Source organism: Ranitomeya imitator, chromosome 6, assembly GCF_032444005.1.
Source record: "Ranitomeya imitator isolate aRanImi1 chromosome 6, aRanImi1.pri, whole genome shotgun sequence".
Taxonomy (NCBI): Eukaryota; Metazoa; Chordata; class Amphibia; order Anura; family Dendrobatidae; genus Ranitomeya; species Ranitomeya imitator.
This window is the reverse complement of record NC_091287.1, coordinates 466964635-466984697: the sequence shown is the minus strand read 5'-3', so window position 1 is coordinate 466984697 and position 20063 is coordinate 466964635. Positions and strand designations below refer to the sequence as shown.

Below are 20063 nucleotides of genomic sequence, written 5' to 3'. Positions count from 1 at the left end.
TTTGAATTTTTATGTAATTAAATCGCAGAGATATGTCACACAAAATACTTAATAAGTAACATTTCCCACATGTCTACTTTACATCAGCACAATTTTTTTTTGTTAGGGAGTTATAAGGGTTAAAAAGTTGACCAGCAATTTCTCATTTTTACAACACCATTTTATTTTAGGGTCCACATCTCATTTGAAGTCATTTTGAGGGGTCTACATGATAGAAAATACCCAAGTGTGACACCATTCTAAAAACTGCACCCCTCAAGGTGCTCAAAACCACATTCAAGAAGTTTATTAACCCTTCAGGTGTTTCACTGGAATTTTTGGAATGTTTAAATAAAAATGAACATTTAACTTTTTTTTCACAAAAAATTTACTTCAGCTCCAATTTGTTTTATTTTACCAAGGGTAACAGGAGAAAATGGACCCCAAAAGTTGTTGAACAATTTGTCCTGAGTATGCTGATACCCCATATGTTGGGGTAAACCCCTGTTTGGGCACACGGGAGAGCTCGGAAGGGAAGGAGCACTGTTTTACTTTTTCAACTCAGAATTGGCTGGAATTGAGATCGGATGCCATGTCACGTTTGGAGAGCCCCTGATGTGCCTGAACAGTGGAAACCCCCCAATTATAACTGAAACCCTAATCCAAACACACCCCTAACCCTAATCCCAACGGTAAACCTAACCACACCTCTAACCCTGACACACCCCTAACCCTAATTCCAACCCTATTCCCAACCGTAAATGTAATCCAAACCCTAACGTTAGCCCCAACCCAAACTGTAGCCTTAACCCTAGCCCCAACCCTAACCCTAATGGGAAAATGGAAATAAATACATTTTTAAAAATTTTTAATTTTTCTCTAACTAAGGGGCTGATGAAGGGGGGTTTGATTTACTTTTATAGCGGGTTTTTTAGCGGATTTTTATGATTGGCAGCTGTCACACACTGAAAGATGGTTTTTATTGCAAAAAATATTTTTTGCGTTACCACATTTTGAGATCTATAATTTTTCCATATTTGAGTCCACAGAGTCATGTGAGGTCTTGTTTTTTGTGGGACGAGTTGACGTTTTTATTGGTAACACTTTTGGGCATGTGACATTTTTTGATCGCTTTTTATTCTGATTTTTGTGAGGCAGAATGACCAAAAACCAGCTATTCATGAATTTCTTTTGGGGGAGGCGTTTATACCTTTCCACGTTTGGTAAAATTGATAAAGCAGTTTTATTCTTCGGGTCAGTACGATTACAGCGATATCTCATATCTTTTTTATGTTTTGGTGCTTTTATACGATAAAAACTATTTTATAGAAAAAATAATTATTTTTGCATCGCTTTATTCTGAGGACTATAACTTTCGCTCATGATGCTGTGTGGCAGCTCGTTTTTTGCGGGACAAGATGACGTTTTCAGCGGTACCATGGTTATTTATATCCATCTTTTTGATCGTGTGTTATTCCACTTTTTGTGTGGCGGTATGAGAATAAAGCGTTGTTTCTTGCCTCATTTTTTTTTTACGGTGTTTACTGAAGGGGTTAACTAGTGATATAGTTTTATAGGTGGGGTCGTTACGGATGTGGCGATACTAAATATGTGTACTTTTATTGTTTTTTTTATTTAGATAAAGAAATGTATTTATAGGAACAATATTTTTTTTTGTTTTTGAATTTTTTTTTTAAATTTTGTTTTACATATTGGAATATTTTTTCTCTTACACTATAACATTGCCCCGGGGGGGCATCATATTTTAGTGTAAGATCGCTGATCTGACACTTTGCTGTGCACTGTGTCAGATCAGCGATCTGATGTGCACTTTTCTTATGCTTCCCGGCGCCTGCTCTGAGCAGGCGCAGTGAAGCCACCTCCCTGCAGGACCCGGATGCCACGGCCATCTTGGATCCGGCCTGCAAGGAGGAGGTTAGAGACCCTCTCAGCAACGCGATCACATCGCGTTGCTGCGGGGGTCTCAGGGAAGCCCCCTCCCTGCGCGATGCTTCCCTATACCGCCGGCACACCGCTATCATGTTTGATCGCGGTGTGCCGGGGGTTAATGTGCCAGGGGTGGTCCGTGACCGCTCCTTGCACATAGTGCCGGATGTCAGCTGACACCCGGCCGCGATCGGCCGCGCTCCCCTTGTGAGCGCGGCCGATCGAGCTATTACATCCTTGGGAATTAGGGCCCACCCCACATGGATGGAATAGTACGTTCAATGTCAGAAAGGGGTTAAAGAATGATTTTTTTTTATAAAAGCTACACTAAGCAGCTTAGTAAGTGACAGATCGCTGGAATCAGAGTCTCTGTCTCTATAATATGCTGATCTCAGATTAGGTAGCACAGCGCTGAGATCTCATCTCCCGAGTTCTTGGTGCCGAGATCTCCATCTGCTCATGCGCCGCCCCCGGTGGCCATTTTCCCGGAGTCCACCGCACAGGAAATCGTGCAACTACGAGGGCTCTGGCCTTTCACAAAGTGTCGGCAGAGCACCGGAGACCCTCTCAGCAGCACTGGAGTCCCCTGCAGCAGCGGAGACCACCGCAGCAGCATCAGAGACCTCAGCATCAGCACCGGAGACACCTGCAGCACTGCCGGACACCCCATCATCCCAGCCTGCTGCCTGCAGCAACGGTACCGGTAAGGTATATCCGCATTATGATGCACCCCCACTTCCCCCCCCAATTTTTGGGGAAAAAAAGTGCGTCTCATAATCCGAAAAATACGGAATGTACAATGTAAGTGCTTCATAAAAATTATACACTATTCAATTTTACTGTCAAAGATGAGAGTCATCCTTATACATGACAATATAACACTACATAATCCAGACAAAGGGGAGATTCGGGCTTTGTGTGGGGTGGAAGTCCTGGTATTTAGGAACATTACTGTATATTTTCTAGACAAAAAAGGAAAGAAAAGAAGACTTGGACATAGGACATCACTCGCCCAGTTCTGTGTATCATGAAACCTAAATATAATAGGGTTGAGCGAAACGGATCGTTCATTTTCAAAAGTCGCCGACTTTTGGCAAAGTCGGGTTTCATGAAACCCGACCCGATCCCTGTGTGGGGTCGGCCATGCGGTACGCGACTTTCGCGTCAAAGTCGCGTTTTGTATGACGCACTTGGCGCCATTTTTTCAGCCAATGAAGGAGCGTGGGCAGAGTGATGACATAGGTCTTAGGGGCGTGGACGCCTATCGTCATCTTGTCGCTTGTGCGCTGTAGCGATTTGAAATGTGTAACACCAGCTTTTCTGTTCAGGGACGGAGGAGGGAGGGAGGGAGGGAAGGAGAGAGGGAGAGAGAGAGAGAGAGAGAGAAAAAAAAATCCCATTGACTTTGCATTGGGTTTCGTGTTTCGGTCGATCCTCGACTTTTCGCCATAGTCGGCCGATTTCACTCGACTTTTGAGATAGTCAGGTTTCGCGAAACCCGACTTGACCCTAAAAAAGTCAAGGTCGCTCAACCCTAACGGTAACCTTATGGCTGTAAATCTTAACTTTTTTCTTTTAATGTGGCAAGGGGTCTCTGCATCTGCAGTCGATAGAGTGGTCTGCGAGTTAACATTCAAAGAGAATAATCATTCTAAAATGACCTAAAAAAGGGGAAAAAAGCAAAAGAAATAAAAAAAAACAACAACGCCACAATGCTCCAGTTCTCAGAAGTTGAGATGAAAATTTCCTTCCTACTGATGTATATTCCATCTCCGCGCTCTTTACTCAGCCGTGTTCTAATCAGAGCTGCGACATGTCGGCAGCCTTCCCTATTGCTACCTGCTGTGCTTCGCCTCACAGTTCTTACCAAAGTGTATTTTAGAAACCTTAAAGAACAGCGCCGGATAAACATGGCTGCCATTCACACATCCCGGTGTCGGGCTGAAGCAAATTTGTCACATGAAGCCGAGTCCGTTTCCGCTCCAAGAAGCAAACCTGCCATTTCGTCTTATCACTGGGCATCTAGGTATGTGCTTATTTCTTCTGAGAACATGCTGTGCTGGTATAGCACACTCAGTTGTGACTCCAGTATATTAATGAAATTGTAATGGAAAAAGGAAATTGCATACAACTGGTAATATCGCCCCCCGACATATACATCATTTTTGTTATGTTTTGTCACAGAATCTTAAATTTTTTCCCCTATCTTAACTTCCACAAACACAAATGACGGATTTCTCTCCATATTCTCAGCAATGACATTTGCCGTAAATTTAATTTATAATAGTGTACCAAGTATCCGCTGCCGCACTGTCATTGAGATTATTGAAATGATAGTTGTGTGAGATGATCTATCAGTCCAAACTGCAGGACTTGGACCAATCTCGTCTATATTAAAATTACCTGCGCTGGAAGAAAGCCATAACTCTTCCGCTTTCTCTTACAAGTTTGCCTTCTGTTTTGAGGTTGGTGAATAATTGCATTCTGCTGATCAAAAACAAATTCTAATGTACTCGGCACGCTGTCATTGATCACTGGAAGCGTTAATATCCAATAAAAAATATGTGCATGTTTCCGACTAACACTGACATCTTTATAATAAAATCCCGTGCTCTCGGGCCACTGTGTTTTTATGCTAAGATCACAATTTACTAAAGTGCAGTGCGAAAACCCCGCAATTAGATTCTATTAAATTTTCAAGCCTCAGTTCCTCACTTTTCAAATGATTTATGTGAAGGCTGCAACTTTAATGTAATTTCGTAGAGATGAGTAACTGGAGCAGTGGGATACTGAGCTCCTGCCCAAGAAAAGCAGAATACTCTATTCTGCAATCTCACCTATATTCCGTGCAGGCAACGAGCTGCCGGACGCCAATTTCTTAGTTATTAGATGCTTTTCTTGTCCAATCACAATGCAGGGTCCTATGACTTATTGGCTCCTCATCTTGCAGCCCTAACAGAACAGTATTAAACTGGTCTAACTGGCTGCTGACATAAAGCAGTTGTCAACAGTTATTAAATATATATATTTTTTTTTATTTCCCAATAATTAGTACCAATCTTGCCATGTGCTATGTGCATTATAGCATCTGAGGGATATTTCACTTTCTTTTTTTTCAAATCCTGGACAACCTTTTTCATGTCACAAATTTGGAATCTGAAAACCCCTGTCCCCTGGGAATAGTTGAGGCCCATTGACTGACAATAACAAGCACTCAATGGGCTTAAAGGGATTCATCCGGTGAAAACAAGGCAATAACCTGTTGATAATTGTGAGTCTAATTGTTTAGACCTGACCAGATCGGCAGATTTGGGCACTTTTATTCCTTACATTTCATTCCTTAGATGGCTGTGGCAGTACATATACTGGATTTGCCACTCTATTCACTCCTTATGGGGCTGCCAAGTGAGGCACTAGGCTTTAACTGGAAACCCCACAAAAAAAATCAACGGAGCATTGGTCAGGTGTCTGACCTGTCATGCCATTTTGTAGCAGGGATGAAAGTTCCCTATTCAGAGTAAAAGTTCCCGGTTGGTGCAGGTCCCAGCGGTGGGACATTCATGGATCAGCAAGTTACCACCTATCCTGTGGATAGGCGATAACTTGATTTCAGTGGATAATCTTTTTAATGCTAGAGGGTACAGTAGGTTTATTCTTACAGTGAAACTGTCAGCAGGCTTTTGCTATCTAATTTGAGGACAACATAATGTAGAGGTTAAAATACTGAGTTCAACAATGTGTTACCTATCAGGCTGTGTGCTGTTTAGTTACAATGAAGGTTTTGTTACCTGGATATTATCACTGCTGGACTAAGTTTCAAAGGACTGATAGACTGAGCAGGCCCACTTCTCTGATAATCAGCTTACTGTCGATATACAATGGACATAGAGAGTCTGGTGTGGGCAGGGTCAGCTTTAGGAGTCCTGCAGCATCGAAAAACTCTGATTGTACCACAACCACTGTACTCAGTAAACTAAATGATAGATCATTGGAGTCAGTGTCTCTTTCCTATATTATGTTCTTCTCAGATAAGGTAGCAAAACCCTGGTGACAGATTCCCTTTAAAACATCCATATAGATGTATATATATGGTACATTAATCTACTGCTGTGCACATGAAATTCACACATACACATTTATAAATACACACAGATAAACAAGTATATGTACACATTTACATACGTATACACATGCTTAAAGACTGGCCAGTGTACTTTTGCACCATGTCTGTAGCATGCCTCCAAGGTTGAAGTCAGAGGAATATTCAGATGAAAACTCTGACTATACAAGTTTGATGGATGCCCCTGAGTGGCAAGAGTCATTCATAGACAATATACGTTCACGCAAGTTCATGACATCTATTTTAAAAGTAAGTTAGTTGTGATCCATCCATCAACCATTTTATTGGATGCTTCTGTATGGAATTGCAGTGCCATGTTATACAGCCAAGAAAAAACAGACATATACTAGCCAGAAGGAGATCAAAAAGCCATCAGGAAAATGCACAGTGTAAAAGAAGACCTATTGGGAAACAACCCGCGTTACTCCTTGAACTTGTGTATACGCAGTCACATCTATTCCTCAGTTATAAGGAAGTCCTAACGCATAACAGGTCACCTGAGATAGATCCAACTGCTGATTAGGTCAGCCCCCTCCTGACTGACTCTAATGTTTTCCAACCTTTACTCCTTTAAAATGTACTTTCTGTAAATTTTTCAAGAAGCTGGAAAACCCCATGAAAAAAGACCTGTAACTCCCTTGACATGTCTAAGTACATGTAATCCCAACGAAATAAAACTCTGCACTGTTTCTTAGTTCTTCTGTAAGTCATGTAACGAGGTTTGTTCCTCAGGATACAGTGAAGTCACGGGCAAGAAAACCGACTCCTACGTATTTCACTCACTGTAATTATTTTACTTATGTGGATGACTCAGTCAGAAAATAGAAAACACTCAAAACCTTACACCTACATTCAGCAGGGAGGCTGAGACCCGTGTGCTGTAGCGTGGTGCCCAAATAATCTGTACCTAGTACTATACTTTTTATAGATCTACCTACTGGCTTACCTGTCTAAACCGGCCACCTGTTACCTGTTAACACCCTGAGAACTGAAACAATTATACGAGTGTAACGTTCGGGCTCGCTTGTGGTACAGCACGACAGTTTATAATCTTACAATCAAGTACTGTTATCCCCACCCAAATATCCCTTCCCCGTCCCAATGTGACTTCAATGAACTCAAGAGGAATAGTCCATCCTCAAATATACTGAAAATACCCTAACAGTTAACCAACTGCGACGTCTATTTAGCCGTAAACGAAGTCTATCGAAGTTGAACAATTATCTCGTACTATAATGTTCCTCAGAAACTCTCTCCTGAAACAAAAACAAGTTAAAGCTTGGTGTGAAGTCCATTGTCTGCTGTGTCGGCACCTAGGCGTGGATTAGGATTCTTAATTACAGAACAAAAAAGGAAACGCTGCAGCAAATCCAGACTAAATGTGGCCCGACATAGTCAATATGCCCATCTACCTACCTACCTACCTCAGCCTTGAGTATTTTGGCACCAGAATGTAGTGAGGTGCGTGCATGGCTACCCACCGCGGTGGAGCAGTGGGCCTTAGCTTTTCTTAAGACCCATATCTGCTCTGAACAAACAATCTGTGTATATGGACGGTTGTGCAGCCACTCCAGCAGGTGAATGTTACTATTGATGATTGCAGCTTAACTTTTTACAGGCGTCCAACACCTCTCACACTATGTCCCGACCTTTTCCGTCTCTCAACAGGATTCCTGAAGAAATTGCCCCACATCTGGATAGGTTCTGGTCACAGACACAATCCGCTCCAATCTGCCGCTGCTCTGGTTTCGGTGGGATGCTTCCATAAGAGGATGTCGTTGGATTCCCTTCCGGCACATCCTCTACTTGTTCTGAATAACTGCAGACTGCCCTTAAGATGGCCGCACTTCCTCTTCCTGTGTTTCACATCACCGAGATTGTTGCCCCACCTCTGACATTTTGCATGCATCTCACAGTCCTTCAGAAATGCTAATGGCAACATGGACATCTTGTGACCGAATAACAACAATACTATAGATGAGCAAAACTATTTATAACAGGTACAGTGTTATACTTATGAGGACACAGAAATACACATTTATATCCTCCTAGAAATTTATGAATAATTGGACATCTTGGAAGGGCGTGTGACTACATAGTCAGGCAATGTTGGCAGCCATTGGATAGATCTCCAGCTGGTAACAACCAGAGGAATAACAGAGGAACGGCACAACGTAGTGTTCAAAGAAAGCAGCTCCAGAAATTTTTCATTTTTAAATCAGTCAGTCACTAAATCAGACATGTTCATGTCCGGAGAGGCGGCAGATCATATTTAATTAATTCACACAAATATTAGTTTATAGACAATTACTGAATATAAGCAATCTACCAAGCAGAGGTATAAGCTTATTTGGTGTCCAGTGCGATGGTTTCCAAATATGCCCCTCACCCTTGGCAATAACGACGGTCAGACACACATCAATCTCTAATATTCTCATCTTCTTTTTTTAACTTGTGCCTACTTCAAGCTCACATGGGGCCGAGGTGGTCACCTACTCCTTGCCTATAGCATGCGTGCAGAACTGCCGCCATTGTTAGGACTACAATGGAGATCTTGAATTTACTTATTCAGTATTCTTGTTTAATCTAATGTGATTCTTGTTGCCTGCAGAAAATCCCTCCCCTCCCCCCCAAAAAAGAAAAACGTATGGCTGAGGGGCTGCCGATCTCATGCATAGCCATGGCAGTAACAATGGCAGGGATCTGCATTTCTGACTGCATTCTCTGTTATTAGCAATGCTCCGGGATGTTTTTAGAATGAAATTCGGCGCAGATCAGACTATCAAATGAAATAAAAGCATGCGGGGACTTACTCTTGTGTTTCCAGCTGTCTTTTAAGTTCTGAAAGTACTGCTCGCTGTTCAACACCACTTTCCTATGCAAACCGAAAAACATGAAATTGCTTTCAGCATTTAAGACAGGCAGATTTTAAGGCTGGCGAGAGCTTTCGATTTTTTTTTTTTATCTCCACAAATTTCAGGATGAAAAATATTACCTTGTCTATAATGCACTAAATGTTGATTTCTAAACATTAAATTCATTCTTGACATGATGAAAAAAAAAATGTATTTTTTGTACAGCTAAAGCATGTTATGGAGGCTGATTTTTGCTACAATGACAACGTGAAATATTCCTCTTTTACACTGACCATTTTCTTGTGAAACTTGTCACTTTCCTACCAATATCCTCATTCATTCTTTAAATGAAATACTAAAATGCTATATTAACTCATTTTCATCTCAAAAACCACTCCAGGAACAAAGCCCAGAAGTAATAGGGCCATTACATATTACTGAGACATTAATTTTCATTGTGGTCCTGAGACACAACAAGGTCCTAGTTAGATGTGGATATATTTTTCAGTAGATCACTGACACTTAAAGGGGTTGTCCACTAATCGATATTGGTGACCCCACCGTTATCAGCTCTGGCGGTGGCCAAAGGTAAACAACCAATGGTCCGTACAGCTTCGTACAGTCTAGTGGTCATTCCCAGCACTGCAGCTCAGCTCCTATGGAAGTAATTGGATTTAGGCCAGTGGGACTGATCAACTATTTAACTCATTTGCAACTGGCAGCTCAGATAATCTTTTATGGATGGGAACATCAGCCGCATTATTGACTGCAAATGTAAATTTAATTACAAAAACAAACAAACAAGCAACCATAGTAAATATGCTGATAACATCTCTATTTACACTGTACAATGTTTATTTGATGGGTTGGCCCCAAGAGAGTATCACCCCCCCAGCCAGCAACGTCCCTGTTGAAAGGCGAGTGCTCCTGCTTAATTGATGAGCTACATTGATGCCCCACTGTCCTTAAAGGGGTGGTCTGAAACTAACATTTACTTTAATCCTAAATGTCTGTCTATTTAATCTAATAATTTAAACTCTTTTCCAGTACACTTTAATTAAAAATTTCCTGTCATTCCCTCACTATACTATCTAACTGCTTTATTTTTTTTTTACCTATTTCCTGTTTGATGTCGCTGGGACACTCATAGTTACATAGGCTGAAGAAGACCTAGGTCCATTAAGTTCAACCTTTCTCCACCAATTGTACATTTTGTCAATAAATTATCTACAACTCACAATGTTATGTGTATTGAGGAAATCATCCAGCCCTTTTTTAAAAGCTGTTATAGTATCTACCATTACTACCTGTTGTGGTAGGGCATTCCACAGTCTGACTGCTCGAACTGTAAAGAACCCTTTCCTGTTTAGCAGTTGTAATCGCCTTTCTTCCTCTCATAATGAGTGCCCCCTGGTCCTTAGTATGGTCTTTGGAAGGAGTAAGTCATATTCCAGTCCTTTGTACTGACCACACATATATTTATACATACAAATGAAATCACCTCTGAGGTGTCATTTTTTTAAGCTAAAAAAGCCCATCTTTTCTAACCTCTCACTGTACTCAATTGTGATGTCATCATGATGAGACGTCATCTGTCCCCACTGTGAAACAAAGCGTCATAAGTGACGTCCATTTCAGAGGCTGGGATAGTCTCTGCTCTACTGAGAATGCATTTGTTGTCAATTCAGACGTATGCTCAGTAGTGTCACAGGTTTACCGTGACAGAGAGGAGCCAGAAGAACACAGCATCTGATTTCTCCAACTTGTGAACCGATTAGAAGCGCTTCACCTTCTTATTAAATGGTGTAAATTTCTGTGGGCGGTGCAGTGGTTAATCTGCTCTGTTGAGAGTTCCTGGAGCTAAGGCTATGTGCACACGTTCAGGAATTCATGCAGAAAATTCCTGTGAAAATCCGGACATTTCTGCGAGATTTCCGCATGCGGTTTTTTGTGCGTTTTTTTGCGCGGTTTTGACGCGTTTTTTGCGCATTTTTTTCCAGACATTTCCCAATGCATTAGACAGTGGGAAAACCGCGAAAAAAACGCAAAATTAACCCCTTTACCCCCAAGGGTGGTTTGCACGTTAATGACCGGGCCAATTTTTACAATTCTGACCACTGTCCCTTTATGAGGTTATAACTCTGGAACGCTTCAATGGATCCTGGTGATTCTGACATTGTTTTCTCGTGACATATTGTACTTCATGACAATGGTAAAAATTCTTTGATAGTACCTGCGTTTATTTGTGAAAAAAACGGAAATTTGGCGAAAATTATGAAAATTTCGCAATTTTCCAACCTTGAATTTTTATGCAATTAAATCACAGAGATATGTCACACAAAATACTTAATAAGTAACATTTCCCACATGTCTACTTTACATCAGCACAATTTTGGAACCAAAATTTTTTTTTGTTAGGGAGTTATAAGGGTTAAAAGTTGACCAGCAATTTCTCATTTCTACAACACCATTTTATTTTAGGGACCACATCTCATTTGAAGTCATTTTGAGGGGTCTATATGATAGAAAATACCCAAGTGTGACACCATTCTAAAAACTACACCCCTCAAGGTGCTCAAAACCACATTCAAGAAGTTTATTAACCCTTCTGGTGCTTCACAGGAATTTTTTGAATGTTTAAATAAAAATGAACATTTAACTTTTTTTCACAAAAAATTTAATTCAGCTCCAATTTGTTTTATTTTACCAAGGGTAACAGGAGAAAATGGACCCCAAACATTGTTGTACAATTTGTCCTGAGTATGCCAATACCCCACATGTGGGGGTAAACCACTGTTTGGGCGCATGGCAGAGCTCGGAAGCGAAGGAGTGCCATTTGACTTTTCAATGCAAAATTGACTGGAATTGAGATGGGACGCCATGTTTCGTTTGGAGAGCCCCTGATGTGGCTAAACATTGAAACCCCCCACAAATGACACCATTTTGGAAAGTAGACCCCTAAGGAACTTATCTAGAGGTGTGGTGAGCACTTTGACCCACCAAGTGCTTCACAGAAGTTTATAATGTAGAATCGTAAAAATAAAAAATCATATTTTTTCACAAAAATTATCTTTTTGCCCCCAATTTTTTATTTTCCCAAGGGTAAGAGAAGAAATTGGACCCCAAAAGTTGTTTTACAATTTGTCCTGAGTACGCTGATACCCCATATGTGGGGGTAAACCACTGTTTGGGCGGATGGGAGAGCTCGGAAGGGAAGGAGCGCCGTTTGACTTTTCAAAGCAAAATTGACAGGAATTGAGATGGGACGCCATGTTGCGTTTGAAGAGCCACTGATGTGCCTAAACATTGAAACCCCCCACAAATGACACCATTTTGGAAAGTAGACCCCTAAGGAACTTATCTAGAGGTGTGCTGAGCGCTTTGACCCACCAAGGGCTTCACAGAAGTTTATAATGCAGAGCCGTAAAAATAAAACAAAATTTTTTTCCCACAAAAATTATTTTTTTAGCCCCCAGTTTTGTATTTTCCTGAGGGTAACAGGAGAAATTGGACCCCAAAATTTGTTGCCCAATTTGTCCTGAGTGCGATGATACACCATATGTGGGGGGAACCACTGTTTGGGCACATGGGAGGGCTCAGAAGGGAAGGAGTGCCATTTGAATGCAGACTTAGATGGAATGGTCTGCAGGTGTCACATTGTGTTTGCAGAGCCCCTAATGTACCTAAACAGTAGAAACCCCCCACAAGTGACACCATTTTGGAAAGTAGACCCCCTTAGGAACTTATCTAGATGTGTGCTGAGCGCTTTGACCCACCAAGGGCTTCACAGAAGTTTATAATGGAGAGCCGTAAAAATAAAACAAAAATTTTTTCCCACAAAAATTATTTTTTAGCCCCCAGTTTTGTATTTTCCCGAGGGTAACAGGAGAAATTCGACCCCACAATTTGTTGTCCAATTTGTCCTGAGTGCGCTGATACCCCATATGTGGGGGGGAATCACTGTTTGGGCGCATGGGAGGGCTCGGAAGGGAAAGAGCTCCATTTGGAATGAGGACTTAGATGGAATGGTCTGCAGGTGTCACATTGCATTTGCAGAGCCCCTAATGTACCTAAACAGTAGAAACCTCCCACAAGTGACACCATTTTGGAAACTAGACCCCCTAAGGAACTCATCTAGATGTGTTGTGAGAACTTTGAACCCCCAAGTGTTTCACTACAGTTTATAACGCAGAGCCGTGAAAATAAAAAATCTTTTTTTTCCCCACAAAAAATATGTTTTAGCCCCGAGTTTTGTATTTTCCCAAGGGTAACAGGAGAAATTGGACCCCAAAAGTTGTTGTCCTATTTGTCCTGAGTACGCTGATACCCCATATGTTGGGGTAAACCCCTGTTTGGGCACACGGGAGAGCTCGGAAGGGAAGAAGCACTGTTTTACTTTTTCAACGCAGAATTGGCTGGAATTGAGATCGGACGCCATGTCGCATTTGGAGAGCCCCTGATGTGCCTAAACAGTGGAAACCCCACAATTATAACTGAAACCCTAATCCAAACACATCCCTAACCCTAATCCCAACAGTAACCCTAACCACACCTCTAACCCTGACACACCCCTAACCCTAATTCCAACCCTATTCCCAACCGTAAATGTAATCTAAACCCTAACTGTAACTTTAGCCCCAACCCAAACTGTAGCCCTAGCCCTAACCCTAGCCCTAACCCTAACCCTAGCCCTAACCCTAGCCCTAGCCCGAGCCCTAACCCTAGCCCTAACCCTAGCCCTAACCCTAGCCCTAACCCTAACCCTAGCCCTAGCCCTAACCCTAACCCTAACCCTAGCCCTAACCCTAGCCCTAATGGGAAAATGGAAATAAATACATTTTTTTAATTTTTCCCTAACTAAGGGGGTGATGAAGAGGGGTTTGATTTACTTTTATAGCGGGTTTTTTAGCGGATTTTTATGATTGGCAGCCGTCACACACTGAAAGACGCTTTTTATTGCAAAAAATATTTTTTGCGTTACCACATTTTGAGAGCTATAATTTTTCTATATTTTGGTCCACAGAGTCATGTGAGGTCTTGTTTTTTGCGGGACGAGTTGACGTTTTTATTGGTAACATTTTCGGGCACGTGACATTTTTTGATCGCTTTTTATTCCGATTTTTGTGAGGCAGAATGACCAAAAACCAGCTATTCATGAATTTCTTTTGGGGGAGGCGTTTATACCGTTCCGCGTTTGGTAAAATTGATAAAGCAGTTTTATTCTTCGGGTCAGTACGATTACAGCGACACCTCATTTATATAATTTTTTTTATGTTTTGGTGCTTTTATACGATAAAAACTATTTTATAGAAAAAAATAATTATTTTGGCATCGCTTTATTCTCAGGACTATAACTTTTTTATTTTTTTGCTGATGATGCTGTATGGCAGCTTGTTTTTTGCGGGACAAGATGACGTTTTCAGCGGTACCATGGTTATTTATATCTGTCTTTTTGATCGCGTGTTATTCCACTTTTTGTTCGGCGGTATGATAATAAAGCGATGTTTTTTGCCTCGTTTTTTTTTTTTTTTCTTACGGTGTTTACTGAAGGGGTTAACTAGTGGGCCAGTTTTATAGGTCGGGTCGTTACGGACGCGGCGATACTAAATATGTGTACTTTTATTGTTTTTTTTTTTTATTTAGATAAAGAAATGTATTTATGGGAATAATATTTTTTTTTTTTTTTTCATTATTTTGGAATATTTTTTTTTATTTTTTTTTTACACATTTGAAATTTTTTTTTTTTACTTTTTTACTTTGTCCCAGGGGGGACATCACAGATCAGTGATCTGACAGTTTGCACAGCACTCTGTCAGATCACTGATCTGACTAGCAGTGCTGCAGCCTTCACAGTGCCTGCTCTGAGCAGGCTCTGTGAAGCCACCTCCCTCCCTGCAGGACCCGGATCCGCGGCCATCTTGGATCCGGGGCTGGAGGGAACAGGGAGGGAGGTGAGACCCCCGGAGCAACGCGATCACATCGCGTTGCTGCGGGGGGCTCAGGGAAGCCCGCAGGGAGCCCCCTCCCTGCGGGAAGCTTCCCTGTACCGCCGGCACATCGCGATCATCTTTGATCGCGGTGTGCCGGGGGTTAATGTGCCGGGGGCGGTCCGTGACCGCTCCTGGCACATAGTGCCGGATGTCAGCTGCGATAGGCAGCTGACACCCGGCCGCGATCGGCGGCGCTCCCCCCGTGAGCGCCGCCGATCGCGCTGGACGTACTATCCCGTCCATGGTCATAGGGGCCCACCCCACGTGGACGGGATAGTACGTCCAATGTCACAAAGGGGTTAATGAGCAGGTTCATTATTTTTCCGCAATGCGTTTTTCATGCGGAAAAACGCACATCATGTGCACAGAAGTTGCGGATTTCCTTAAAAATGATAGGATGCTCAATGTATGCAGATTATTTGCGGTTTTATAGCGTTTTTATAGCGCAAAAATGCTAAAAAAACGCAAATAATCTGCAACGTGTGCACATAGCCTAAGACTCTCAGCTGTGCATTCATAGCCACTCCCATGTCCTGTATAAACTGGGTCCTGGATAGCACTCATTGTCAGAGTTAGCTTTTGCTGCATGGAGGGAGGTTGTTGTTGTTGGTTATTGGATAAATGTGTTTGGTGGATTTATCGGTGACTGTTGCTAGGTTTTGAGTGTGTGATAATAAGGTACACTACTACTCCCCTTTTCCCTGGGTGAGGCAAGGGTACAGACTGAAGGCAGAGCTATGGCAAGGTATGTGGCCTCGGCATCTTTACCATCAGAAGTAATCTGGGGAACAGGGCAAACTAGGGCGCCCATAGCGTTAGGGGCAGGGAAGGAGCCCCTGGTCCCGGGACACCCGACAACAGAGTTGTGACAAGTAGGATCTTGAATTTCTTGTGATATACTTTTTAATGCACAGTGATAATGCACGCTTTTGCCGCCTCAGGTGAGAAATGACAAGCCGGCAAGAGAGCGCACTCTCAATGTTAGTGCGCATTAAAGGAGAAAACCAGGCAAGCATACACCAGCGCTGTCTATGCAAGTTATGTCACTTGCAGGGGTGGGGTTGGTCTCTGTTCTCTTGTTCTTGTCTTACTATGCGCACTGACAGTGCGCTCTGCTACCTGCTCGTCACTTTTCATCAACCGCTGTGAGGGAACGCATTATAACTGTGCATTACAAAGAATATCGCAAGAAATTCAAGATCCTACTGAGCACAGGTTCGAGTTGACAACCAAGGCATGCTCAGCATAAATAAAGCAGCTGAGGGAATGATAGGGAATTTTTAATTAAACTATATTAGAAAAGAGATTAGATTATTACATTAAATAGACAAACATTTTGGATTAAAGCAAATGTTAGTTTCAGACCACCCCTTTAACTGGGCACTCCTGATGCTGCTGTATGGCACAATGACACAAAAGCGAGCTGAAATCAATGCTAAAACTGCGCTGGAGCAATCCCAACCAGCTTCAGTGCAGTGACTACGTGTGCAATAGAAAAGAGCTTTTAAGAATTTGTTATTTTATTTTTCAATTTTTTTCCATTTTTTTAATCACAGATTAGACAGGCGACGGGGCCTTTCAAGGTCACGATCTCCCAAAAACATGAACAGGTGGGAACGCGGAGTGAGCTCTCTTCGGGGCAATGGATTCCTTAAATGGATCCGCTCTCCCCTCACTGACAACGGATGGGAACATGAGGTGTCGCTCTCACGTACCCCCTTCCGGAGCCAGGCCCCCAGCCTATCTTACTGGCATTTCCAGCGGATGAAGCTCCTTTTTTTGGCCCACGCCACCCATGCAACAGACGGTAAAGGAACCTAAGGAGCCCTCTCCACCTCCCTATCAAAGGGATGGTGGATTGAGAAGAGATGGCACGCAGCGCCCCAACTCTCCACGAGGAGCGACGCGAGTATGGCCACTGATTGGCAGGGGCAGGGAGGGCTTCTTCCCTTCCTCCCCTGGGGTCCTGAGCCCTGTCCGTGCCCCCAGGGGAACTGCCACACAACCAGCTCTACCCTCTCCTAGTGTATCCTCACCCATCCCATGCTGATGGGTCCCTCCGGGCAGGGTCCTCCCTCCTTATGTACCTGTATGCCTTGTTTTTTGCTCATCGTTAATTGTATTTGTCTATATTTGCCCCCTTTTCACATGTAAATCGCCATGGAATAAATGGCGCTATAAAAATGTATAATAATAATAAATAAAAGTATTGTGCTTGGTCAGTCACCACTGGTAGACTGTAGCGGTGGCTGGTAACCTACGCAACAAGATAAACCAAAAAATGTATATTTATCAGGCAAATGTAGAGGAATTTTAATAAATAGTAAACTACAAAAGTGCTTGTTTTTACATGCAGTTTACAATAATCTCACGAATGCAGATGGGAATAACCCTTTCACATAGTTTTAAGCAGTGTCAATGCAGTTCATTGAGTCTTGATTTACAAGGACATTACTACCTTTAAACGTTTACTTTCATTTTTCGTCTCTTCCATTTCTGATCTAAGACTGTTTACCACTGCAGACAAGATCCCTTCTCTTTTTTGGAAGTTGCTGCAAAAAAAAATCAATATGCATGTTATTCAAAATATATATACATAATCTATCAATAGTCTATGATTAGTGATGAGCGAATATACTCGTTACTCGAGATTTCCCGAGCACGCTCGGGTGACCTCCGAGTATTTTTTAGTGCTCGGAGATTTAGTTTTCCTCACCTCAGCTGAATGATTTACATCTGTCAGCCAGCTTGATTACATGTGGGGATTCCCTAGCAACCAGGCAACCCCCACATGTACTTATGCTGGCTAACAGATGTAAATCATTCAGCTGAGGCGATGAAAACTAAATCTCCGAGAACTAAAAAATACTCGAGCATGCTCGGGAAATCTCGAGTAACGAGTATATTCGCTCATCACCATCTATTATACATCATGTTGTGGTTTTTTTTGCCACAATTTTCAAAAATAATAGTTAAAAAAATGCAGCAGTTCTATTGTGATCATGGTTACAAAAACACACTGCGGTCATTACATGTGAACACAGCCTTAAACTACTCGATGCTCACAATGTCAGAGTTTGGTTCCATGCACCCTACTGACAAGCCAGAATTCTGGAGCACTATCCTTAATAACCCCACTATATCTTCCCTATTGCCCTCCCAGGATGTTTCACACAGTGATGCCACGGTTAAATCTTTCATTGACTCACATATTTGCACACGATGAGTATTTCCAGCAGAAATAACAGTTTTGGTAACACGACCACCTTATAAAATACACATGTTTTTACTTGCGTTGCGTTTTTTTCTTATTCGTTTGAATAGGTTAAAAATGCTGCAAAAATGCTGAAAGAGTTGACATTCTGCAGATTTCAAATAACGCTTTGATATTTAGAATCCGCATGGAAAATAATAAGCAGCGTGGGAATGAGATTTCAGAACTATAATTCACTTTGCTGGTATTGTAATGTGCAGCATTTCTACCTGTGAAAACATGAAGAAAATGCAGAAAAAAATGCATCATATGAACAAGTCCTAACTGAAGCACCTCAGACTGTGAGTGGCACAGAGCGAGAAGGAGGGAGGTAGAAAAGCCAGCTAGTGAAATGTTTATGGGATTTTCATAGATGCTTATCTTTAAACATGTTCTGATTAAAGACATTTTATTAGATCCATAAAAAGATTGGACTCTAAATTAGCCTCCTGTACAGTTACCGGCCTCCTCCTCAGCAAATTTCTAATCAACTTTCCCAAACCTTCTAAGTGTATGTGCACAGGACATCATTTCCGCAATGGAAACCACCTGAAAAGCCTATCAGAAAATGGTTAAAATAAAGAACATATGCATTTCTATATAGAAGACGACTTCCGGTGCATACTGCATGTCCAGACTTGTGAACATTTTCTGCCTGCTTTAGGTTTCTAAAAACATCAAGTGATGAAAAGAAGTGACACGTCCATTCTTCTGCCGTTTTCTTCTCAGAAGACTTTCTGTACTTTACAATGAGTCAATGGAAAAGCTCAAAAGACACCCAACATTTTTTGGAGTGTTTTTAGATTGTTTTTGCTTACAAAAATCACAAGTGGTGTCTTCATCATTCAATGAAGTGTGAAAAACACTAGTGGAAAATGAGAGTAAAAAAGAGCATTTCAAGACACCAGATTTATGAACAGTACACAGCATTGTGCCCCTATCCATAGGACTCACAACAGCAGTGGTCTTGGGATTTACTCATGTGACTGCCGCCTCTGATGTCCTTAACCTGCACAGTATTCCTTCCTATGGATGGGGACATAAACACAGTTCACATTCCCCATGGGCAATATTGGCTCTAAAAATGCATCGCAGGTTTAAAGAGTTTGACGTACAGTATTTGATTGGTTATATCAGAACAGAAATCTGACTGGAAAGTGGACAATCCCTTAAACTTTTCATCAACCTTTCCCATGCTTAAGGTACATATACACTGGGTTGTAAAAAAGTTAAAGGCTGTCCACTACTCTGACAACCCCTTCTCAATCCCTATGTCCCCCCTATGTTTCTAGTGGTGTTGGCACAAGCTTTTCCTGGGCATAACAATGTCATGCGATCCCTTTGGCCAATCAGTGCTGGCTTCCCTCTCCTGTCCTAGGGATGTAATTGACCTCCAAAGGACGTCAGAGTAAAGGCTGCTCTCTAACTTACTCTGGATCTCTTAATTTGTCCAAACGAAAAGAGAGTGAAGCCAGTGCTGATCGGGTGCAGGGATACCTTAACATAAGAATGTCACACAATCCTGGGGAGAACCAGTCCTGACACCGCTAGAACAACTATGGTACCGGAGGTGAGCGATTATTTTACAGGGGGGGGGGAAACATAGGGATTCAGAAGAAGCCAAACGCTGGTTGGCCACAGGGATCACGTAACATAATGTCATACGATCTTGGGGAGAACCAGTCCTGACACCAAGCTGGAACGACTCTGGTACCGGAGGTGAGGATAGCTGTTATCATTTTACGAGGGGAGGGGGGTTACATAGGGATTCAGAAGAAGCCAAGCACTGGTTGGCCAAAGAGATCACGTAACAATGTCATACGATCTCAGGGAGAACCAGTCCTGACACCGCTAGAATGACTCCGGTTCAGGAGGTGAGTACAGCTGTTATTATTTTTTTGGGGGGGAAAACATAGGGA

General features: G+C 42.2%; 1 protein-coding gene across 1 annotated transcript in view; it reads right to left on the bottom strand.

Moving 5' to 3' along the window:
* LOC138643426 (putative leucine-rich repeat-containing protein DDB_G0290503) overlaps positions 1-20063 on the bottom strand; it is a 680657-nt gene that overhangs the window by 78022 nt on the left and 582572 nt on the right. The window contains exons 28-29 of the mRNA XM_069732336.1: positions 17350-17443; positions 8860-8921 (exon numbers count right to left, since the gene is read on the bottom strand). Of these exons, the coding sequence (XP_069588437.1) occupies positions 8860-8921; positions 17350-17443 (156 nt within the window). The remainder of the gene's footprint in view (positions 1-8859; positions 8922-17349; positions 17444-20063) is intronic.